The 20579-nt window shown below is 42.5% G+C and overlaps 2 protein-coding genes across 3 annotated transcripts; both read right to left on the reverse strand.

Moving 5' to 3' along the window:
* Positions 1–633: 633 nt before the first annotated feature.
* Positions 634–11469, reverse strand: LOC139327776 (cystathionine beta-synthase-like). Its single transcript, XM_070957736.1, has 15 exons — positions 11352–11469; positions 7464–7767; positions 7036–7142; positions 6752–6886; positions 6558–6637; positions 6085–6289; positions 5862–5953; positions 5633–5758; positions 5465–5549; positions 5264–5369; positions 5009–5086; positions 4792–4926; positions 4563–4671; positions 3921–4005; positions 634–1532 (listed from the first exon to the last, which is right to left on the reverse strand). The coding sequence occupies exons 2-15, from the start codon at positions 7757–7759 to the stop codon at positions 1399–1401; spliced, it is 1773 nt and encodes a 590-aa protein (XP_070813837.1). The 5' UTR covers positions 7760–7767; positions 11352–11469; the 3' UTR covers positions 634–1398.
* A 1175-nt stretch (positions 11470–12644) lies between these two features.
* On the reverse strand, positions 12645–19921 carry LOC139327987 (splicing factor U2AF 35 kDa subunit-like). Of its 2 annotated transcripts, XM_070958074.1 has the most exons (8): positions 19859–19921; positions 18305–18392; positions 17378–17444; positions 15355–15404; positions 14626–14724; positions 14309–14442; positions 13007–13099; positions 12645–12924 (listed from the first exon to the last, which is right to left on the reverse strand). In XM_070958074.1, exons 1-8 carry the CDS (start codon positions 19900–19902, stop codon positions 12816–12818), a joined length of 684 nt encoding a protein of 227 aa, XP_070814175.1. In that variant the 5' UTR covers positions 19903–19921; the 3' UTR covers positions 12645–12815. The 2 variants fall into 2 exon arrangements, with proteins under 2 accessions (XP_070814175.1, XP_070814176.1); XM_070958075.1 differs by lacking the exons at positions 17378–17444; positions 18305–18392; positions 19859–19921 and adding an exon at positions 16203–16483.
* Between the last annotated feature and the right edge of the window lie 658 nt (positions 19922–20579).

Consider the following 20579-nt stretch of genomic DNA (forward strand, 5'->3'; position numbering starts at 1 on the left):
TTTCAGTCCCATTATATAAACGTGTAAAAATTTAATTTAATAAGTTTATTACAATTCTACCGCTGTTAAAAACCTGTGCAATAATAAAATATGAATCAATACTATTACCAACAAAACATTTATAGAATTGTATTGTATGAAACGCTTATAATTACATGCCAGGTTGTGTTTAGGTACACTCTGTAAATGTGTAGACCCTGAATAATCTTAAATGGATCAAGGCTCCACTTTAACCTTCCAAACGAAGGAAATTAGCAGGAAGTTCTAAAAAAAAATAAAGATAATTTTGAGTAGCAGAAATATATGTCATGTTTTTATCTTTCTAAGTATCCTGTGATCCCTTTGACTGAAAGAAACCTGTTTTTAAATGATTTAATCGAGGCTACAACTAATTTTGTGTTAAGATCATTTTTAATGTCACTGTAACATAACTGGATTTAAAGCTAAATATGTCTATACATATATTTTTTATGCCCTTTTAATTTCCAACAAACTCAACATAAAATAGTATTTGGGAACAGTTTTAGCGCAAAAGTTTTTTTTGAAAAACTCAACATACTCTAAACTTAATTGGACCTATATTATTGTACTTTTTTGCGCTTCAGTACTGACGGTAAGACAGAGATGAGCCAGTCACTTCCTTTAAACTTTATTTAATCATACACATTCATTAAGGAAAAATGATGCAATACAAAACGTTTCTCTCAGACACAGCTAAGATTAAATAGTCAAGACAACTTTACAGTTACAGTACATCACAGGCACTGTGTTGAAAGTGGAGGGAGAAAGAACAGCACATCATTTTTTTTCCAAGAAATCAGATTACACTATTTCTTTTAAGTGTACACAAACTGTACACAAATGAAAAAGCAGCACATAGTGAGCAGCACTAGAAAGAATAATATGCTTATATACAGCAACTCTATATTCGTCTAATGTTGATAAATGAGATGGTGGTGGCTGTTGTACTATTCTGTCTTATTATTGATACACAAGGCCACAATGAAATAACTGTGTACTTTTCAGATGAAGCAGAAACACAGAGGTCTCTATTCAAGGCTCCGATACAAAACAGAAAGCTTTCTACAAGTTATAAACTTACAAAAGATTCGCCTTGAGCACTACAAGCAAATATAATAATAATCAACTTCCTCAAATAATAAGTAAGCCTCTAACAAGTTGACATAGTAGCAGAACATATTTTGCTCATTATACCGTACCTTAAGACTCAAGTTCAAACATAAAAAAAATGAATCAAAATGGGAAAAAAAAGAAAAAGCTAACCTCAATCAAAAACTTCACAAGATTATTTTCTGCCATCTTTGAAACAGGCCCACTAAACTCGTCATTGTGTGTATGTTAGTGTAAAGAAATGTACAACTGTGTACACTGTGTGTCTCAGTTGAGCTCGTCGGTCGACTCTGACATGGAGCGCTCTCGTCTTTCCCGGCCCGTGACAAAGTTGAGCAGGTCAACGGCCGTCACCACCCCGAACACCATCTGCTTCAGACTTGGAGAGCCGTCTGTCAAGTCTGGTGGAAGAACAGAGTGGAAGAGAGGGCGATCAAGACCACGAAAGTAGCTCCATAGAGCTGACTGTGCAATCAGAGCCTGAAGAGACAAATTAGAAGTCAACTGGAAAAAAAAATCTATCTAAAACTACTAACAAATTCTGTGGAAAAACCTCAATTAGGTGCAAGTTTAATCTGTTTTTTTGTCCACTTTGGGGCAGCAGAATGAGCTGTGAATCCCACATTTAATACATCGTCACCACCACGTTTAAGCAAACAGTTGCGTTTCTGCACATCCATCATGCAGTCAGAGATTTCTTTGCTGAAAACAGTGGCCTGTTGTGGTTCATTTTGAGTGGCCCTTTTCAAATATAACATTGTCATTTGGTCTATTTTTAACATACAAATGTTAACTAGAGCCGATTTAGGTCACTTGATATATTGACGCCATCTGCACCATGTGAATGTGGAAGGAAGTACTCTGAAATATCTGCAGTTCGCTTCACACTCTCCTCACATTGCATGAAATAAAGCATGTGACCCCAGGTGAAAAATATACGGCATATTTGTAGTACACTTTAGCATGCTAATAGTGCATTACAAAGGACTTAAGTACACCTTATTACTATTAAATGTATTTGTAATTTAGTACACTATTTGAAGTACAATTTACAATATACTTAGAATAAAGTACACTTTTTATTCTAAGTTCTTTGAAATACCACTTAAAGTATTCCAGAATTAGTAAATTCATTTTCATTAAGTTTCAGTAGAACTTATCTATTTAGAAGAAAACATATTTTAAATTAAGCACAAACAGGAAAAGTGGACTTATACTGACTTTTCTATACTTCAGTCATATCTGTGATAAACTACAGTGTGCTACTTTCTGACCGGGGACATGTCACACAGCTCGTCACAGCTGAATGAATAAAGGCACTGAAACTAAGAATCAGTCGCTTGAGTCTGGGCCGACACGCATCAGCAGCTGATACTTCCAACTATCAACACATGGAGACGGTCGACTTCTGCCAAAGCCACATGCTGCCAGCTTCTGTCTGCTTACATTCACGTCGTACTTTTTGTGCAGCGTGGACAAAATCGAACCTGCCAGTGGGTTCATGAATGCTTGCAACGTTACAGGTCAGTCTGTGTGCAGCTTTGATGAGACTCGCCTCCCCTTGCACTTAACAAAGTGATTATATTACAGCTGCCGAATAGGGGGAGGAAGTGCTGATGAATCGTGCAGGCAGAGAGGGAAGTCAGTCCAATCTGTGCATTGAAGTCAGGTTATAATTCATCTTCAAATCCAGAGGATAGGATTTCTTAATTCACACAAAATGCAAAATAAACACTAAAAGCAACAACGTGTGAGGAAAGTACTCTCAGCTTAGATGCTGTTCACTGCTTAATTTCCCTCTCTTTGTCTTCACGTGAACATGACCTTGAATGGGTGCATGACACTGGACAAAACACAAAAATGCAGCGGTGTGCTCCACTGTTGCCAAATTCTGATTCGTCCCTCAACCGGGCAAGGTTGTCAAAATTCCTCTTTGGGATGCTGGCCCCGCAGCTGGACTCTGACACTTACGGATCACGGAGGAATGGTCAGTGGCGAGTTGACCCACTGAGCTACACCGCTGTTATCATAAAAATGTGGGAGCGGCAGGGTCGCGGGTTCACATTTGCACGGCTGCAATCAATAGCCTTGAAAAAGACATTGACTCTGAACATGCAAACTCAGTCAAAGTTGAGATAAAGACACAGACTGATTGTCTAATTGTGAACATGTGCCGTAAGTAAACAAGACTTACTGCCTCCTGGTTGGATGCCTCAGCCAGCCATTTAAGTTGCAGCTTACATTCATGTCTGTCCAGGCTCATATAATATGCTGTCTTCACTTACAGACCTTTTTCTTTTTTTACAGAGGACTGATAGAGAGCTTCATCACAACATCAAGATTAAAGTCACCAATTCAGTATCTGACCGAATGTGAAACATGGTCATAGTCTGGCCTTCTGTTCCTGAGTGATGGTGCTGAATAATGGCCAGAAAAGTGTTTCTGCACAACATTATAATGTCACAGTGAAGGCGACCTTTGTCTTAACAGTTCATATTTAAGTCCAAGTGAACATCTGTGGCAAATTCGGAGAAATCACACTTATGAGAATGGGACAACCTGAAAACTGAACGCAATAAAGACATTTCATTCTGTTAATCTGAGCGCTGTGCACGTCAGTGTTGTGTGCATTGATGTCCGCAACAGTCTGTTTTCCCGTACGACCACTGGGGGGCGCCAAGATCACAAATTTTGCGCACATATAACAAAGTTATTTAAGATTTTGGGGCGAAAGAAATGTGGAGTGGAAACTCAGGTGAATGCGTGCATGTTTGTGAGAATGGACTTACACTGGATCTGTTCATGCACCACCAGGGCAAAGTGGTCAGTCTCCAGGATGCGGGATAACTTTCCCAAATTATCAGTCAGACGGATCTAAGAACGACAGAAAGACAGTGATGTCAGAGGTCAGTAAATAAAATGATCAATATTAAAACTAAGTTGAAAGCAACCTGTGCACAAGAGGCGTACGATGTGGCAAGATGCCAAAAATGTGACTGGTTCTTCAACGGATGGAACTGAGGATGTGACTGAGTGAGACTCAGAGCAAAACTTCTATTGTCTGGTAGCAAAAACACCAACTACAGTAACTACTGGTCTACCCTGCCACTGCCCGAAACTGGATGCAAATACTTCTGGATTTCCACAAAGTCGTAAACTGTTAAATGTTTCTGACAATTACAGTTCTGTGGCTGACTGAAATTACAGCCATCTGGCTTTTACAATCCATTCTGCGTCGGGCCGGACGTCGACGCCGATTTACAGCCTTTTCATCTGAATATCCTTCTCTGAACTGGTTGGCCTCATTGGCTGCTTCTGTCAAACCATCCGAAATAGTCCATAACTTATTTCGGAAGCATCCCGAAGGCATCATGTTTACACATTTCCTTGAATGCAAGAGCCACAAAGAGACATTCAAGTTGTTGTCTGACCTGTTTGAACTGCTTGTAGAGCACTTTGCTGACTGGGTCTGACAGCTTGATCTTCCCAGCCAGGATACAGGCCAGCATGTTCCCGAGAGTCACCATGCCCAGGATTAACCTGCGCGCACACACACACACACACGCAGACACTGAAGCCTTTGCAGAGCACAACAAAGTCCAGCAATAAAACACAAGGGACCAAAAAAAAGATCCAGACATGAAGCGTGACAGAACTCACCCAGCCTCATCCACCACGGGCGCCTGGTCGAAGCCCTTCTCCTTGAGGATTTTGATGGTCTTCTGGCAAGTGACGGTGGGCAGGACGGTGAGGGGCGCCGACAGGTTCAAGCCCTGCAGCTTCAGGTTCCACCACCTGACGGGCAGAGAGAAATTTAGAGGCTCTGACATGGAGGAGATTTCCACAAGAGGAGAATACGCCCTTTCATTGCACGCACCATGGTTTCTTCACCATGAGGTCCTCCTCGCTCAGGAAACCCTTCTGGACCATCCACTTGTCACTTAGGAACTTGGACCTTGAAGAGAAAATCAAATTACCTTGATTAGCCACAAGGGGGAACTAATGGTGGCTAAACATTTTAGGAACCAACAACCAATCATTTCAAACAATTATGATTTATGACATCTATGAAGCGGGTTATTCACGTTACAGAAACAGGCTGCGTGGTTATTGGACATGCGGGGATTCTCACATGTAGTTGCGGATGGAGTCCGGCAGGATGACCACACAGCGCTGGCCCTCCTTCAGCTCTTTGGCGACATTTACCGCCGCCGCCATGGCCGTCCCAGAGCTGCCTCCTGCGACAGAAAAGAGCAGAAGGCCAGTTGGCTTTAACTCGGGCGTATAGAAGGTCTTACCTTACAACTTGACCCAAAAGTCAGCGGGAACGTACCGCACAGCAGGCCTTCCTCTCTGATCAGCATGCGAGACATGTTGAAGGACTCCTCATCGTCGGACTTGTACCAGGTATCGATTACCTGAAAAAAATAAATCAAGACATGTTACGTTAAGTGGTCATGCGTCAGGCAAACGTAGGACAAAGAAAGGAAAAGGAACTCACTGATCTGTCGAGCACAGTGGGGATGAAGTCGTACCCGATGCCCTCCACCTCATACTGGGTCTTATCGGTCTTGTTGAGCTCATCGGGCTCAGCCAGGATGGAGCCTTCTGGGTCGACGCCAACAATCTGCACATAACAACCACCATTCATGAACAAGTGGTTCAGCGGGCAGTTATTAAATAATTACGAAAGCTTCGCGGAAGAATGAGTACATAAGAATGAAACTGACTTTGATGTTGGGGCATCTTTCCTTCAGTTTGCGGGCGATGCCTGTGATCGTCCCCCCTGTGCCTGCTCCTGCCACCAGCATGTCCACTTTACCTGTCAGGAAGGGATGAGTTCAGAGGAAACACAAACACTAAATTTGGATTCCTGAGGAAAATATCCAAGATCGAAACAATATCATTATTTCTTTGACATGTGACTGCGACAGGGGTAAAAGCTCTCCGTACCGTCACATTGCTCCAGGATCTCCTCTGCTGTGGTGTCGTAGTGAGCCAGAGGATTGCTCGGGTTACGGTACTGGTCCAGGATGTGAGAGTTGGGGATCTCGTTTTTAAGGCGCCAGGCGACGCCCACGTGAGATTCTGGTGAATCGAAGCGAGCGCTGGTGGGTGTGCGGACGATCTCGGCTCCGAGAGCTCTCAAGACATCCACCTGTGGGGAAGAAAAGCAGAAGGAAATGGAGAAAGTGCTGCAGCCAAATGAGACTTGCACTGGATGATGTGTGCATGTTACAACACAGCAGCGAGCATGTTTCTCATTTACTACTGCTGTACTCTGCTCTCCAATCCAGATTTTACAAAGGCATACTTGCTGTTTTGTTGCTTTATAAAAGAGCACAATGGGTTGTTTCTGCCAGCTGGTAATCTTGAAACGCAAGTGTGATTACTGAGTGACAGTTTCAATACATCAGAGCACTCACCTTCTCCATGCTCATTTTCTCAGGCATGACAATGATGCAGCGGTAGCCTTTCACAGCAGCGGCCAGGGCCAATCCAATGCCTGCGAAGAGTTTACAACACAGCCGCTGTCAGCTCACGAACACACCAGTCATACCTTTAAATGCCTTTCCCCCATAGCAACACATACGTCGGTGAGTGCAAACACAAGCATTACCGGTGTTTCCAGAGGTGGGCTCGATGATGGTGTCTCCGGGCTTGAGCAGCCCAGCTCTCTCAGCGTCCTCCACCATCCGCAGGCTGATCCTGTCCTTGACACTGCCGCCAGCATTGAAGTACTCACACTTGGCCACTACAAATAAGGATTCGTTTTTGGGTTACATTAAAAGACACTTTGATAAGAGTGGACTCACAAGGCACCTGTGTTTACATGGCGCACAATCAGCAGCTGATTGTGTCTGGTCTGAGAATATGCCTCGACTTGACTGCTTGGTGACTCACGGATTTCACACTTGAGTCCAAACATTTTGGGGATCTTGTTGATGCGCACCAAGGGAGTGTCACCGATCCTGTGCAGGATGTTTGGGAGAATGGAAGGAACAATGGTTCTGGGTGGAGAACGAGGGAGAAAGAAATGTTTCAGCAAAGAGGGAAACATTCAGAGACAATGTGTCTGTGATAATAACACTTAATAAATCTATCACCCGAGCACCTAACTTGTTTTTCCTGTTACAACAGTTTGCAATAAGCACACTTGTTTCCACTGGTTTTATTGGCGTTAGGAATCCAAGCAAGCCTTTGTTTGTCTAGTGCCACTCCTCATGAGTCTGCTGACACCGCTCTTCACTAGTTCAAACAGAATATCAACTGTACAATAATTCAGTACAATAACGATCTGAAGTCGAGCCACATTTGAGCATCACACTGACCTTGGAACTTGTGTGTGAGGGGAGTCGGCTTTCGAGGCTCCCAGGCTCCATTTGCAGCGGCTGGGAAGGTCAGGCCTGATCCATTTCCTCTCAGGGGTGACGTTCTTTGTGTTGATCTGAATGGTCCTGTTTGCCTCTCCGGGGTCCTCCATCGCGGGCATCTTGTCAACCCCATTCAGCGGGAAGGAACCCTCGTGGAGTTTGGCCTCTCCGTTGGTGTGGTTGAGCAGCTTGGCAGAGTGAGGGCACACGGGGCCCTTGACGGCGGTCTCTTTGGATGAAGGAACTGACGGCATGGTTTACCCTGGAAAACGCAGGAAACAGGGTTTTGTGATAATCTGTGATTTATTTTTTTTTTGTTCTGTTTTGCTAGTTAACAAAATGTCATTTCTAGCTGCTCTCGAGTTTCCTGTTTTTCCTGCCCTGACGTCATTTCACTGGAAACATCAGCAGTAATTCACATGATCAGACAGAGAAACTAGTCGCGCTGGTTGCATTTGAAATTGCAACAGCAGCGTCAATGTAATATGTATAATAAGTTCCTGTGCTTCAACACAGATGTGCTTCGAGCTAAATGCTAATATCAGCATGCTAACACGCTGCCAATCAGTACTGAAAGCGAAGTCCAGCTGAGGCAGGTGGGAATGTCATTTGTTTTGCAGGTATTATATCAAATCAAAGTGTTTCTAATTTTGACCTGATGGTGGCGCTAGACAGAAAGTGAAGGCATCTCCAACGCGATTACAGCTCAGCCTAATACGTCTTATCGTTGTTGAGATATTTCAGTCTGGTGGACCAGCCGGCCCGCTGCCATCCAGAGCTTTGCCTACAATAAAACACTGACTGCAATCAGAGAAAATATTGGGTAACTCAGGAAGCATCTTATCAAAAAGTGAACAAACGTGACTAAGAACCTGAGCAGACATTTAATACCAACTTTCAGTCCTTAACAGCTTTTCTTTTTTCTTTCGGGACCCACGAAGTCCTGCGGTTCAAGATCTGTTTCTATTTTACAATAAACTGAGGAACTGAAAAGTTTGCAGCCACGGCAGCCACGAAACCAGAGCTCATTAATCTGACCATTTCAAGGAAAAGACGCTGATGTATTGGCACATGATAAGTGAATAAACATGTAACCATTCCTTTTTCACATTAATGCTGAGTCATATCAGCACTGACAAATAAAGCTTCATCATGCTGAGCAGGGAGCCTTGCTGCTGCTGCTCCTTCCCCACCCTTTACTCTCATATGTGGTTTCAGTCCAGCACATATTCATTACGAAACATTTTAACACAGTCATGACGCTCGGCTCTTATCAGCAGTCCCTCCAAAAGCAAAACTGGGGGTCCTGCAAAGTCTGGCTGATCAAGCTTTTGCCAATGTCCATTCATTCACTGTAGAAAAGGAGATCAACACTTTTTGAAATTGGACAGAGCTATGCTGAAAGTATTTCAGCTTCAGACGAGTGTGCAGATGTGAGCCTGCAGGCTTCCACCTCAGGTTACCTCTGCGTCCGTGAATGTAAACTGAAAATGACTCAGTGATGGGTCGTATTACCGGTCCTTGAACCAAGGGCTAAGTAGAGGACTGAAGCTATAAATTGGGGTTTTGGCAGTTACCTGTACTTTGGTTAATGAATTAGGTTATAAACTAGATAACAAAATAGCTGATTGGTCAACTTGGATTCCAATAATAAAACCGGCCTGGTCCTGTTGCTGGCAGACAGCGATATCTGAAAACAGATGACAGGTAATGAATGAACGGGTGAACTGCATAGATAATTCTATTCTTGCATTTTAATGACTAAATAACTAATTAGTTAATGAGCTGAAGTTCAACAGAGTGCTCAACCCAAACCTTCAGCCTGATGCGTATGAACACACCCATTAGGTTTCTGCACTGACCACTGGGAACGAGTGCAGATGAACCTTCACTAATTCACAGTGCACACACACCGAGGCCAGCTGTTAAAACCGGGGCCCCTCTTCGACTCCACCAAGAGTTCAGGCCACAATCCAAGCCAACTACATCCTCTTAAGCAAACAGCTCAGCATGGGAGAGAAAACTGAGATTCACTGCTCTGAAACTTATTGACACATTGGTGAATAAAAACAATGGGTAAACAATGACTCCTCCTCAGGCAACAGCATCCACTGGAAGCAGAAAACAAGAATAAATGGGTGCTTTTGTCTTTCGTTTCTTGCTAAACTTGCTAAACACTAAAAGTGTCGACCAACCTGATTCTGATCTTCTCTGAATAGAAAAAGCCACAGAGACCAATCTTAAGGTTTCACCCTCCTTTCCTGCACACGTGATCTCTGCAGCCACTGCCAGTCATACTGCTAATTAAGCTTTTCTGGCTGCAACTGTTGTGGTAAACGTGGGAAAGAGTAGGTGGTACGCGGTCGCCTTACAGGGTTCAACGGGGCAACGCGATCCTCCGTGAGAGCACATGTGGCACTGAGCTGAGGCTGCATGGCAGAAAAGAGCTGCAAGGGGATTTAATGTGCCACGCTAATGCCAAGAATCAAATCCTCAAATACCTCCCAGGCTGAGAAAACTGTGCAAAAACCACCTGATCTGAGTCTGGAAACATCAAACCCAATCTCATTAACAACCTCAACCATATTCTTACCTTATCTGAGCTGGTTATCTGCTTAACTTGGGCGTTTCTAATCCCCTTCGGTATGTTCAGCGCTGTCCAAGTATAATGACTACTGTGCAGCAGCGCTTTAGAATTAAGTATTGCTCAGATAATTGCACTGCCAGCAAGAAAAACAAGCCAAGTATCAGCTCGACAACGGCACAAGAAGAGACGACCATAGACACTCAGTGAGCCATAACAAATGTCAGGCCAAATGTGAAAAGCAGGAATGCTGCGAGTAGAAACACAATGTAAAACTGCAGCCATGTACGCCGGAAAAAACCCACCACCGTGTGGTCAGGGGGTCAAACTATGATGACCTTTCAGCTGGGATAGAACGACCCATGTGTGGCCCTGACCGTGGATCAGCTGTCAGGGAGAGTGGATGAGAGATTAGCCGATCAAAAGGAAATTAAGCATCAATTTATCACTTTCTGAGCAGAGAGGGCAAAAGGTTTGTGAGAGCTTTTCTTGGTTTTAGGTTTTGGGCAAAAACAGCTGTTTTAAATGACAGATTGGGAGAAGAATTGGCATATTAGTTGCCAATGAAAACTATATTGAGGGGCAGCAACAAATTGACAGAAGTTATGTTTTTAAGGTCAAACCGCCAAAAAAAAAAGTCACTAGTTCCAGGATCTCAAATGGAAATTTTTGCTGCTTTTCTTGTGTTTCTCTCCAGAATGAGAAACCAAATATATTTGTTGTTTTTTTTATGTTGCTATTCATTCAAAACCAAGTCTTGAAGTCTTGAATTCGGCACTATAGCCTGACATTACATCAAGTGATCAATGGCTTCATCGATCAGTTAAAAAGGCATGAGGTTGAATCACAACCAGCCATGCCATCCATCAACGTGTTATGGCTGATTAATGAAGCTACATTTGAAAAGAAAATAAGCAGCAAAAACGAAAAAGGCGAAATCAACACGATTTCGCGATGACTGAACGCTTAATAATAATAAAAAAAAAACGATATGAGCGCAACCCTGAGAATGAGAGGGGGTCATTACATAACAATACTGCGTTTATAGTGAGCAGCAAATAAGCGGAGATATTAATGAACCCACGTTAGCTGGTAAATACCTTCAGTGAAACGCAAAAACAGAACTACGCAATGGCAAGGTTGCATCAGAAAATGCGTCTCCGCAGCGGCATCTCACAAAATCTCACCAAACACGCGCATTAATGGCTTAATTTCACACATATTTCTGCTCTTGCTTCCCCCTCTCGTTCACTGTCACTCACCTGATGCGTTCAATGTGCCCCGAAACGTGTAAATAAAAATGTACAGTCGACCCGGGTGTACACGCGCACCCAGCACACCTCGGAGTGATCAACTTCCGACGAAGACAATGCTTTTCGTGACGAAACACGTGGACCAAACGGGGAGGACGGAGGGTAAAGTTTGAAGCCGCTCTCCGATTGGCTGCGGCGAGGGCGTCTGTTTGGCCCTCTCCGCCAATCAGAGCAGAGATTTCTCAATAAGGGTTTGAGAAAACGCTGTGTTAAAGTTGTCCGCGCCATCTGTTTACCTTTTATTGACCAAACACGCAGCGCTCGGACTCTGACGCATGTGACATCTTGAGAACTTGGTCGTCTGTTAGTCCCAAAATATTCGTAAGACCAGTCAGATAAAAATAGCTGACAAAAGGTACAGAAATATTTTAGTGCCACTTTTTCCAAAGTTCACCAACATGTGCCAGATTAGTGAACTCAAATCACATTTAATTCAGATAAAAAAACGTAAAGTATTTAACTTAAAGGCTTTTATTGCCCTGTGTTCTAATGTCTTAATTTAAATTTCGATCACACTCCTATAATTGAGTACAATTTATATCTATAAATATATATTTAAACCTCCATCATCACTAAATAACCCTACCTGCCAGCAGGCATGAATACGGAGGACAAAAATTATTCATCAGTGCTACCACGGAAAACAGAAGTGCAAGTAGGGGAAAGGCCAAGATAATAGCCTGATCCAATCTAGGTTTATGTTGCATCATTCACTGTGATAATTAGAAGAGTACTTTGTGTTCTAGAAACACATGCATCTATTATGATCTGACCTCCAATTTTAAACTGTGCTACTGAATGCATACCTGAGCTCTTTCATTAATGGTTGCTATCATTCAGACATATGACTAAAAGTTAAAGATTATCCAACGCTTGTGAGCAATAAATGGAGGTGTGACAAGACTGAAAAGCAGCTGGATTGATGGCCATTAGAAAAATAATAATATTTTTTATCATCCAATCATCAGTATAATAAAGTAGCTGCTGAGTCATTTTAAATTTCTACAATAAAAATGTTCCAGGGACAGGATTGGACAGTTACTGTTACCGATACACCTTAAGTTTGGCAAACAACATGAGATATGAGCCTGCTTCAGAACTGTTTCAAGCACTCAGACAGCAGCTTCTTGCATAAAGCCTCACCAATTAACTAAATTTGTTTTCCACAAATAATCAGCACTTTCCTGATAGAAAAGGTCTTTTCATAGATGTGATGATGTTCATATAAGCAAGCGGTGCCAGTGCAGAATTACAAATCTGTTTTATTGAGAAAGCGACACAAGCTCGTCTTAAAAAAAGGGAAGAAAAGAAAAACACTTCCAACAATTCACCAAAAAAGAAAATAACTTTGTCATCACTGCTGGGGTTAAAGGGGAGGGATTTGGTAGGACATTGGGTCAGTCTTGGCTTCCTTCAGAATCTTCCAGAGCGCTCTCGGTCCCTCGACCTTCGCCTCTCGCGGTCTCGCCGTCGGTCCCTGGAGCGGGAGCGTCGTTCCCGGGAGCGAGAGCGAGAGCGGTGCCTGGTGGGAGACGGGAAAAGATTCATTTCCAGATTCTAAGTGATCCCTGAACATTTATCTTTCACTTTTAAGATTCCTGTACCGTTTCCTGCGGCGGCCATACAGCTCCCTTCGAAGTTCCCGTGATATGGGCTTCAGGTGCATGAAGTTGCAGAAGCCCCCTCTGGTGCACTCTCTGCAGGCAAACAGTACGGAAAGGGTTAAATATAGCTGGGTTTGCACTTAGTGGACAAATGCCAGGAGGAAAAGTTGGCCCTTAGTAAACACATGCTGAGGAGCATGCCAGCCCATCAAGTAGAACATCTGATCTTTATGCTCCCTCCTACCCCCAGGGAGCTCGTCCTATCACCGGCAGAGCAAACAACTTGCGATCCAATGGAAAAACACTGAGGGATTCGTAAAAGGAGGAGAACAGAAGTTTCCTCCCACTGTGCAAGGACAGTTTGTGTTTGCATTTTAAAGAAAATGTGATAATTCGCACAGTGTCCATGCAGCTGTACGGTCTCAGTGCTGTTCTGAAGGACACATGCAGGCTGGATGCAGAGGACGCTGAAGGTTACTGAGCTGCTGGCATGGCATGATTGACCTGCTCAGGGTCCCCACGGGCAAAATCTACCCCATGTTCAATGTACTCTGCAGTGGGTACAGGTTTTCTATGCTAGCCTGTGCAATAATTCAGGAATTATGCAACATAAAAAGCTTCAAGCCAGGGTGACGAAGCAAACACCGAGACCACCTTAAGGCCCTGACCATTTCAGTTCATACTGTGCTTCAATGGCACATATTCCCAAGCAGGCTTTCAATGACATTAGCATGAACCGGTTAACACTCAGTAAGCCTGGAGCTTGAGGCCCCTCGGGTGCTGGAGCCTCAGGGCAGTTGCCCTCTTTTCCCAGCTGGTAATCCGGCCTTGGCTGCAGGGCGAACAGTGCAGCTTTATCTTGGACTGTCTAGCTGCAGGGTGGACTTTCTTCCCACCTCACCAGCCTGCTGCAAACACCACATGCCTTTTTCTGCCTTTACACACATACACTATGCATATACAGTACAACAGCCCCTCCAGTAAATTGAATACGATATCTGGCTTTCAGCAGGCAACTCTTACATGAAGACCCCGGGCTGCAGGAATGATTTGTTTTAATTCCAGTGGTGTTAAGGCCCGACCATTTATGGACACAGCTGTTCACTTTTACAGCTCTAAATGTCATTGGTGAGAATGGTGCGACGAGTTAATATGTAATCTCCTTCCAAATGGTTTGGAAATGTAATTTAAAATATTTGCTACCAATTTGTTGACAGTGTTGCAAAACTACCAAACACCTGCTGGTCACAGATACAAGATGCAAAATCAGAAATCCTCTGCACACTAGCAGGCACTACTCACCCCATTTCATACTGGCGGCAGCAAGCTTCTCTGAAATCAGTGACGGGGGAGAGCTCTGCGTGAATGGGTTGGCCGTTGAACCAACGGTTGTTCAGGTCCATCACTGCTTTCTCTGCATCCTCCTCACGGCGAAACTAGAGGATTCACATGCGTACGGTTAGTAAGGATGGTTTAGGGTAACAACTAATCTGATTAAAAATCATTTGAACAACCAAATGATCACGCTACAGGAAGACTGGTATGTTACATGAAGTTGTGCAACATGGATCTGTATTGGCGCCACCTCTCTCGTAAACACATTTCCATCCATCACCAACCTTAACGTAGACATTGCCGACAAGGTGGTCACCCAGGTTATCGCACACATTCATCTCCTCCACCTCCCCGTACTTCTCCTCCATCTCTGTGAAGACCTCCTGTGCAGGAGATAAGACAGGAAAAGAACAGTCAACCTGTCCAGCAGGTTCTCCTCTCTTATGAAACTGGCTCGCAGGGCTGAACACCTCCAGTTTCCTGGATCAAGGTCATTTTCACACATATGCTCAGTTGATAATTCTGCCAGCTCCCTGTGCTAAAACATTATTCTATGCTTAAGTGGGAGTTCTATTATATGCTGGCGGTTATGATTAAACATGAGTTGGGTATTGAAGGCCTGTCTGGTGTTTCATCGCAGCCCTTTTATTTTCAAAAGCAGCTTAGAAATGTTCAACTACTATCATCTTATCTCAACAACAGCATGTCAAGCTTCAGATTTCTATCCATCGACTATTAACGAGAATAATCAGCCTCAACCTCAGGATAAACAAGGTCACAATTCAGTAAACAAGAACATAAAATGAAGAAAATGGCGACTTTTTTTTTTTTCACTTTTATCTTCTTTTTTTAATACTGCCCTTGTCCCATATTCCTGCTGTGTAAATATTGGCTCCCAAATGATTCTTGCGTCACCACAAACTGGATGCATTTTGGCAAAGTTAACCAGCAGATGACGCAGACGTGACATGATGTGGAATAAAGACAAGAAACTAGCACAGAAGGTCACTCACCTCGAAAAACTCATCGTAGTGCTCCTGCATTTCCACATCGCTGACGGCGCCTAAAAAACGTCAACAAGGACAGAGTCACCGCAAAGCCAGATGGGAAAAGACAGTCATCAAATGGACTGTGTGACACCTTTAGTTTTATAACTGTAGCATAATATGACAGCAGTTGCTATAATAGATACACCCTGTAAACGTAAAGATTCTGTATGTTATTTGTTTCTAGAAGCAGTCTTCTCTCTCTGCTGTGCCTTTTCAGCTTAAACAGGCACTTCAACCTATTCCAGAGAAGCCAGGTGAAAACTAGAACTGACCCCTCTTAGCCTTCTCCTGGTTAGTGGGGTTTTGCTTTACATTTTTTAATGATTTGCCAGTGTCTTACCTGCTTTGCAAAACAGATTATGCAACTATGCGAACATGATGTGCAGAAAGCCGCGACATTAAGCCGCAGGACACATTTTTAGGTTAACTACTTCAAAACTAGGAGAAACCTGCTTCAATGAGCCACAAGAATAAAAACTGTGTCCTTGGTGTGTTATGCGTAAAGCAAAGAAGACAGGAAGTTAATCATCTTTTAAGTCTATCGCATCTGTTTCACATCAGCAAAATGAAGGATCTGATGCCAAAGCTGTGCACATTACTGCACATTGCTGACTCAGGTAGGTTGAGTTAGGACAGGGAAACATGCAAAACAGCATGTGGCCTGTTGTTCTATCTCCAGGAAATGATGTGATGCGTTACACATCTCCAGAGGACATGTTCCTACGCTTAGCCAGATTTATGTGGGGAGGTGTGATACAGTAAATTCAGTGCAGTCGGTGCTGGAAGGTCCTGCAGATGAAGGGAGGACTTACAGTGTAAACCATCAGCAGACTGGGCAGAGTTTTGAAGGTTATGAAGGTAAATGTTCAAGAGGGAAATGGTCTGAAATACAAAACGTAAACTTCTGTGACATAAATCAACCAAAATAAAGAGCTGGGGAGGAAAAAATGTGATTAGAAATTTGTCTGTCAGTAAATCTTTCGTTATTAACATCTGCGACTTTCATTTCATTTTGAGATCATTTCAAAAGGTTTTATGTTTTGAGGTATTTGCTGCCTCCCCCCTGCTTTTAGTTTTTCCTTTTCTATTTTGATTCCCATTTTGTATTAGAGACTATGGCAGACACATGGTTTAGTTTAGCTTGAATAGGTTGTGATATACAGGAAGAAAGTGATCTAACTTTATGATTAGAAGTGGAAAAACAAGAAAAAGACAGAATGATCCAGAGGTCATGTGTTTTTATACAAGCTGTGCTGTTGAAATGATGTCCTGAAATCTGCTGTGCACAGGCATGCAACGACATTTGCACAAAACACTCAAGGCCAACCATGAATTATAACAAAGACTAAAACAAAACTTGATTTGTCCTTTTAATAGCCTACATGTGCAAAGAGGTCATTTTAGATCAAGCCTCTCGTCCAAATGAGGGCGCTGATATAAGATCAACTGTGTGTACCAACATATGCAACGCTGAAGTAACACAACTACAAAATCCACCTCTTTTATCGATGACAGAGTGGATGCAATGCTTTCAAGAATTCAAGTCAATCCTAAGGCCCGCCTACCCACTGTCACACTTACCTGTATGAAAGGTACTGCTTCAACTCCACTAGACTAGACACCATATTTACTGAACATACCTACAACACATAGTTCTAAGTATTTGACCATAATCAGCAGTCTGTCAGTACGGTCTGTTTTGTTTGTGTTCTGGTGTCACTGTTCAAATACTTACAGGCTGCGCTGTGAGTCATGTGACAACTCAGCTGCACAAGGTTGCAAAACAGCATCAGAAGCTTGTGCTTCCTGTCTGTATTATATAACAGATGATGAGCAGCTAAATATTTGGTTTGGGATACTTGGGAGATAACGGGGTCCTGACTGGGTCTCCAGCTAACAGGGCTGAAGCAGTACCTTGCCTGTTGTTAAATGGGAGCAACACTTTTAACAGACAGAGAGGGAGGTCGCTGGCAAACTTTCAACTCACAGCGAGAAGCGTCGGCCGTCTGTGCACTGTTCTGGGGATTGCGGTAGATGTTTTGGATCAAGATGGTCTGCGGGGGAAAGAACAAAAGCATGTGTGGTTAGACAGGATTGCAGTTCGCTGCTCTTGCCATTTTAGCTTGTTTACATATTTTTCCCAGTCATGCAGGAACAAGATCATTTGAAACTGAAAAGAAAGTAATGATTATGACATCTGTGGCAGTTCATCCCTGGGATCAGCTCAACCACAACATATCTTTACATTTGCCTAAAGCCACTTAAACAGGCCTGTAAACCGGCCTGGGCTGCAGCAAGTCTGCATTTGTGTGCCATTCTGTTCCCACATACGCAACATCATTGTCTTTTAATAATAACCTCTGGAAACCACCCACACCCACCAACAGGCTGCTGGAAAAGTATCATTTCACAGAAAAGGAACCAACCATGTCAGAGGAATTTATCATTGCGAATATGAGCTCTTAAATGCAACTGCTGGGAATAGGACACTAGAAAATTACTAACTGATGCATGTTTTTTTCCACAAATGACTCCTGACACATTAACCATAATGTTAACAATAATCAATCAATAATTTCAGGACTACGCTGTGTTTACACAGAGCTCTCATACAAAAGTTAATATTTTAAACCAGTAACTTCTGTAAGTGTCTCATTCACAGTGCGTACAAACCACGGCAGGTCTGAGAAGATTGTATAGACAATACAAAGAATTAAAAGGTGCACATTTTCCTCTATTGGTTGAATATGATTCACGTACACATCAGCTTCATGAGTTTTAGTGCTCTTGATGGCAGCTCATCAGACTGTATGTGTGAAAGGTGTCTTTGAGGCAAAAGGTGAAGCGTTTAGTCCCTTAAGTTGGCAGCAGTATGTCAAACACCAAAACCATGATTGTAAGAGAAAAGCTTCACCTGGCTGAAGGTTGGTTTGTTGTGCAATCTCGAACAGCGGTCTCCATGTCTGCAAGCGCCAATCTTAAAATAGAAGGAACAATTGACCCTGGAAAAGAGGAATTAGTGTCATCACACCCATCATTTACTTTTCCATCAACTGATTTGATGCAGGATAAGGCTGGCAGTAATGGAAATCTTTGAGATTGTCAGCAACTTCCACGAAAAGGCAAAAACCAACAACTTAGATTTGCACTAATTCATTAATAAATCACCTGCCTGTATGTAAATAACTAACATCTAAGTGATTAATGAAGAAAATAATGAACAGATTAACTGACAATAAAAATACTCATTAGTTGCTGTCCTACAATAATGCGTCAGTCCGTTTAAGACTTTCTGAGTTGTCCAGCCTCTCATGTCCATTTGCTTCTGCCAGGTCAAAACTATATTGTTTATTTTTCAATAATTACCTAATACAGTTGCTCATTGTACTGGTTAGAAAATGTTGCAAATGCTGAAGTAAATGATGTATTTCTAGGGACAGTTTTCTGCAAAAGATTTTGTGCACTGATGGGTATTTAGGGCACCAGGACAGTGCATGTGGGATTGATTCAATTAAATAAATAAAAGAGGATAATACAGCGGTCACGTTCATCACAATAGAGGGACATGACGCCCTGGCAAACAGTGTGGATCACTGGTGTGTTTTTAGTCGTTTTTTAATGGTGGCACAGAGGGATTCATGCCATCAGGCTCTGGATGCACAGGCAACACTTGCTGTTCTTCTCATGGGATTTGTTTGCAGTATAAATAAACAGATGATCACTAAACTTATTTTTGAAACCCCTACATGCCCACCTATTGAACTATTTCAAGTTCAAGCGTTAGAATAGGGCAATTAATTCAGATGCTGTTATCAAGATATAAACTCTATTGTTTGGAATCAGTTAAGCGATGCATTTTGTTGTATCTCCACTTATATGAATGAATGAAATAAAGGTAAATGCCTCTGCCTGGCCATCTTAACCACTTTAATGTTTTGATTTGCGACACCAATAGTTTAACTTCGAATGAACGTCACATCATTGTAATAACTGGACAATAAAGATAAACTACCTACAGGCAGTTTGTCACAAATGTGCAGGGAGCCTTTTGCTGCTCTCCACCGGTGAAACGGAACAAAACAACCCGCATGAGCAGGGAAATTACTTGGCTAACAAGCTCATTAATTAACCAAAATACATGCTATCTAGCAATTTGATACTCCACATAGTAATCTCCCAATGCGTGTGTACGAACAAACTAACGAACAATTTCCAAAACGACAAATTTTGGCGCAAACCAACAGCATACAGTCCCTGCAGGTTAGCTAAGGTGCTTTCCTGAGTTTCATTCAATGCGTTAGCTGAGCGTTAGCTTTGGGAATGCTAATGTAAGCTTGACTAAGACATTCAGCAGAGCTGCGGCTACAAGCTGGGCCCCGCCGATGACGAAGAAGAACCGCTGCAAGTAGGCTTTGTGTGAAACTCATCAACTAGACGCTAATTACAACACATTTTAAATAAAACTTACTTGTCTTTCTCTGTGCCGAAAATGGATGCCAAGTACTCCGCCATTTTCGAATCGTCGGTAACGCTGTAAATACGTCATCACGTAAAGGGAGAGCGCCTGCGCAGTAGTTACCACCCGGCAACTTGCATTGACCCCGAACGCCACATGCCAGCGCTCTTGTAACAGAAATGTCAAATTTATTCCTCATAAGTAACGTTTTTCTCCTCCTCTAAACTCTACTTGTCTCATCCCCGATATATATATATATCGAATAGGTGAATATTCCAGTGGGGTTTTGAGTGCTTGTACTCAACAATTGATTTTCTGTTTGTTCTGCTTCTAAAATATGATGCAGTGTTACAAATGAAAACAGACAGGACAAACAAACAAACAAACAAACAAACAAAAGCTAAATAGGCTACACCAGTAATAATAATCCAAAAGCTAAATATATAGGCTATATAGATATATAGGCTAAATAATAGGCTATACAGTATATCAATAACACACTGAAAGCCAACAGCTGTCAGACTGTTTAATCATCATGTAAAGTAGTGCTGTGTTGATACTGTCTTTCCCCAATTCTACGAAATTCAACAGTAAACACAACATACAACACTGGTAGTTTTCTCATAAGAATATTGGCAATAGTATTTTTATGGCATTTAGAATTTTTGTAACCTGTAAATAATGTAGATATACATAGCTGATTTTTTTAATTCTATATCCTGCATTGTTTTTA

Source organism: Chaetodon trifascialis, chromosome 24 (assembly GCF_039877785.1).
Source record: "Chaetodon trifascialis isolate fChaTrf1 chromosome 24, fChaTrf1.hap1, whole genome shotgun sequence".
Lineage (NCBI taxonomy): Eukaryota > Metazoa > Chordata > Actinopteri > Chaetodontiformes > Chaetodontidae > Chaetodon > Chaetodon trifascialis.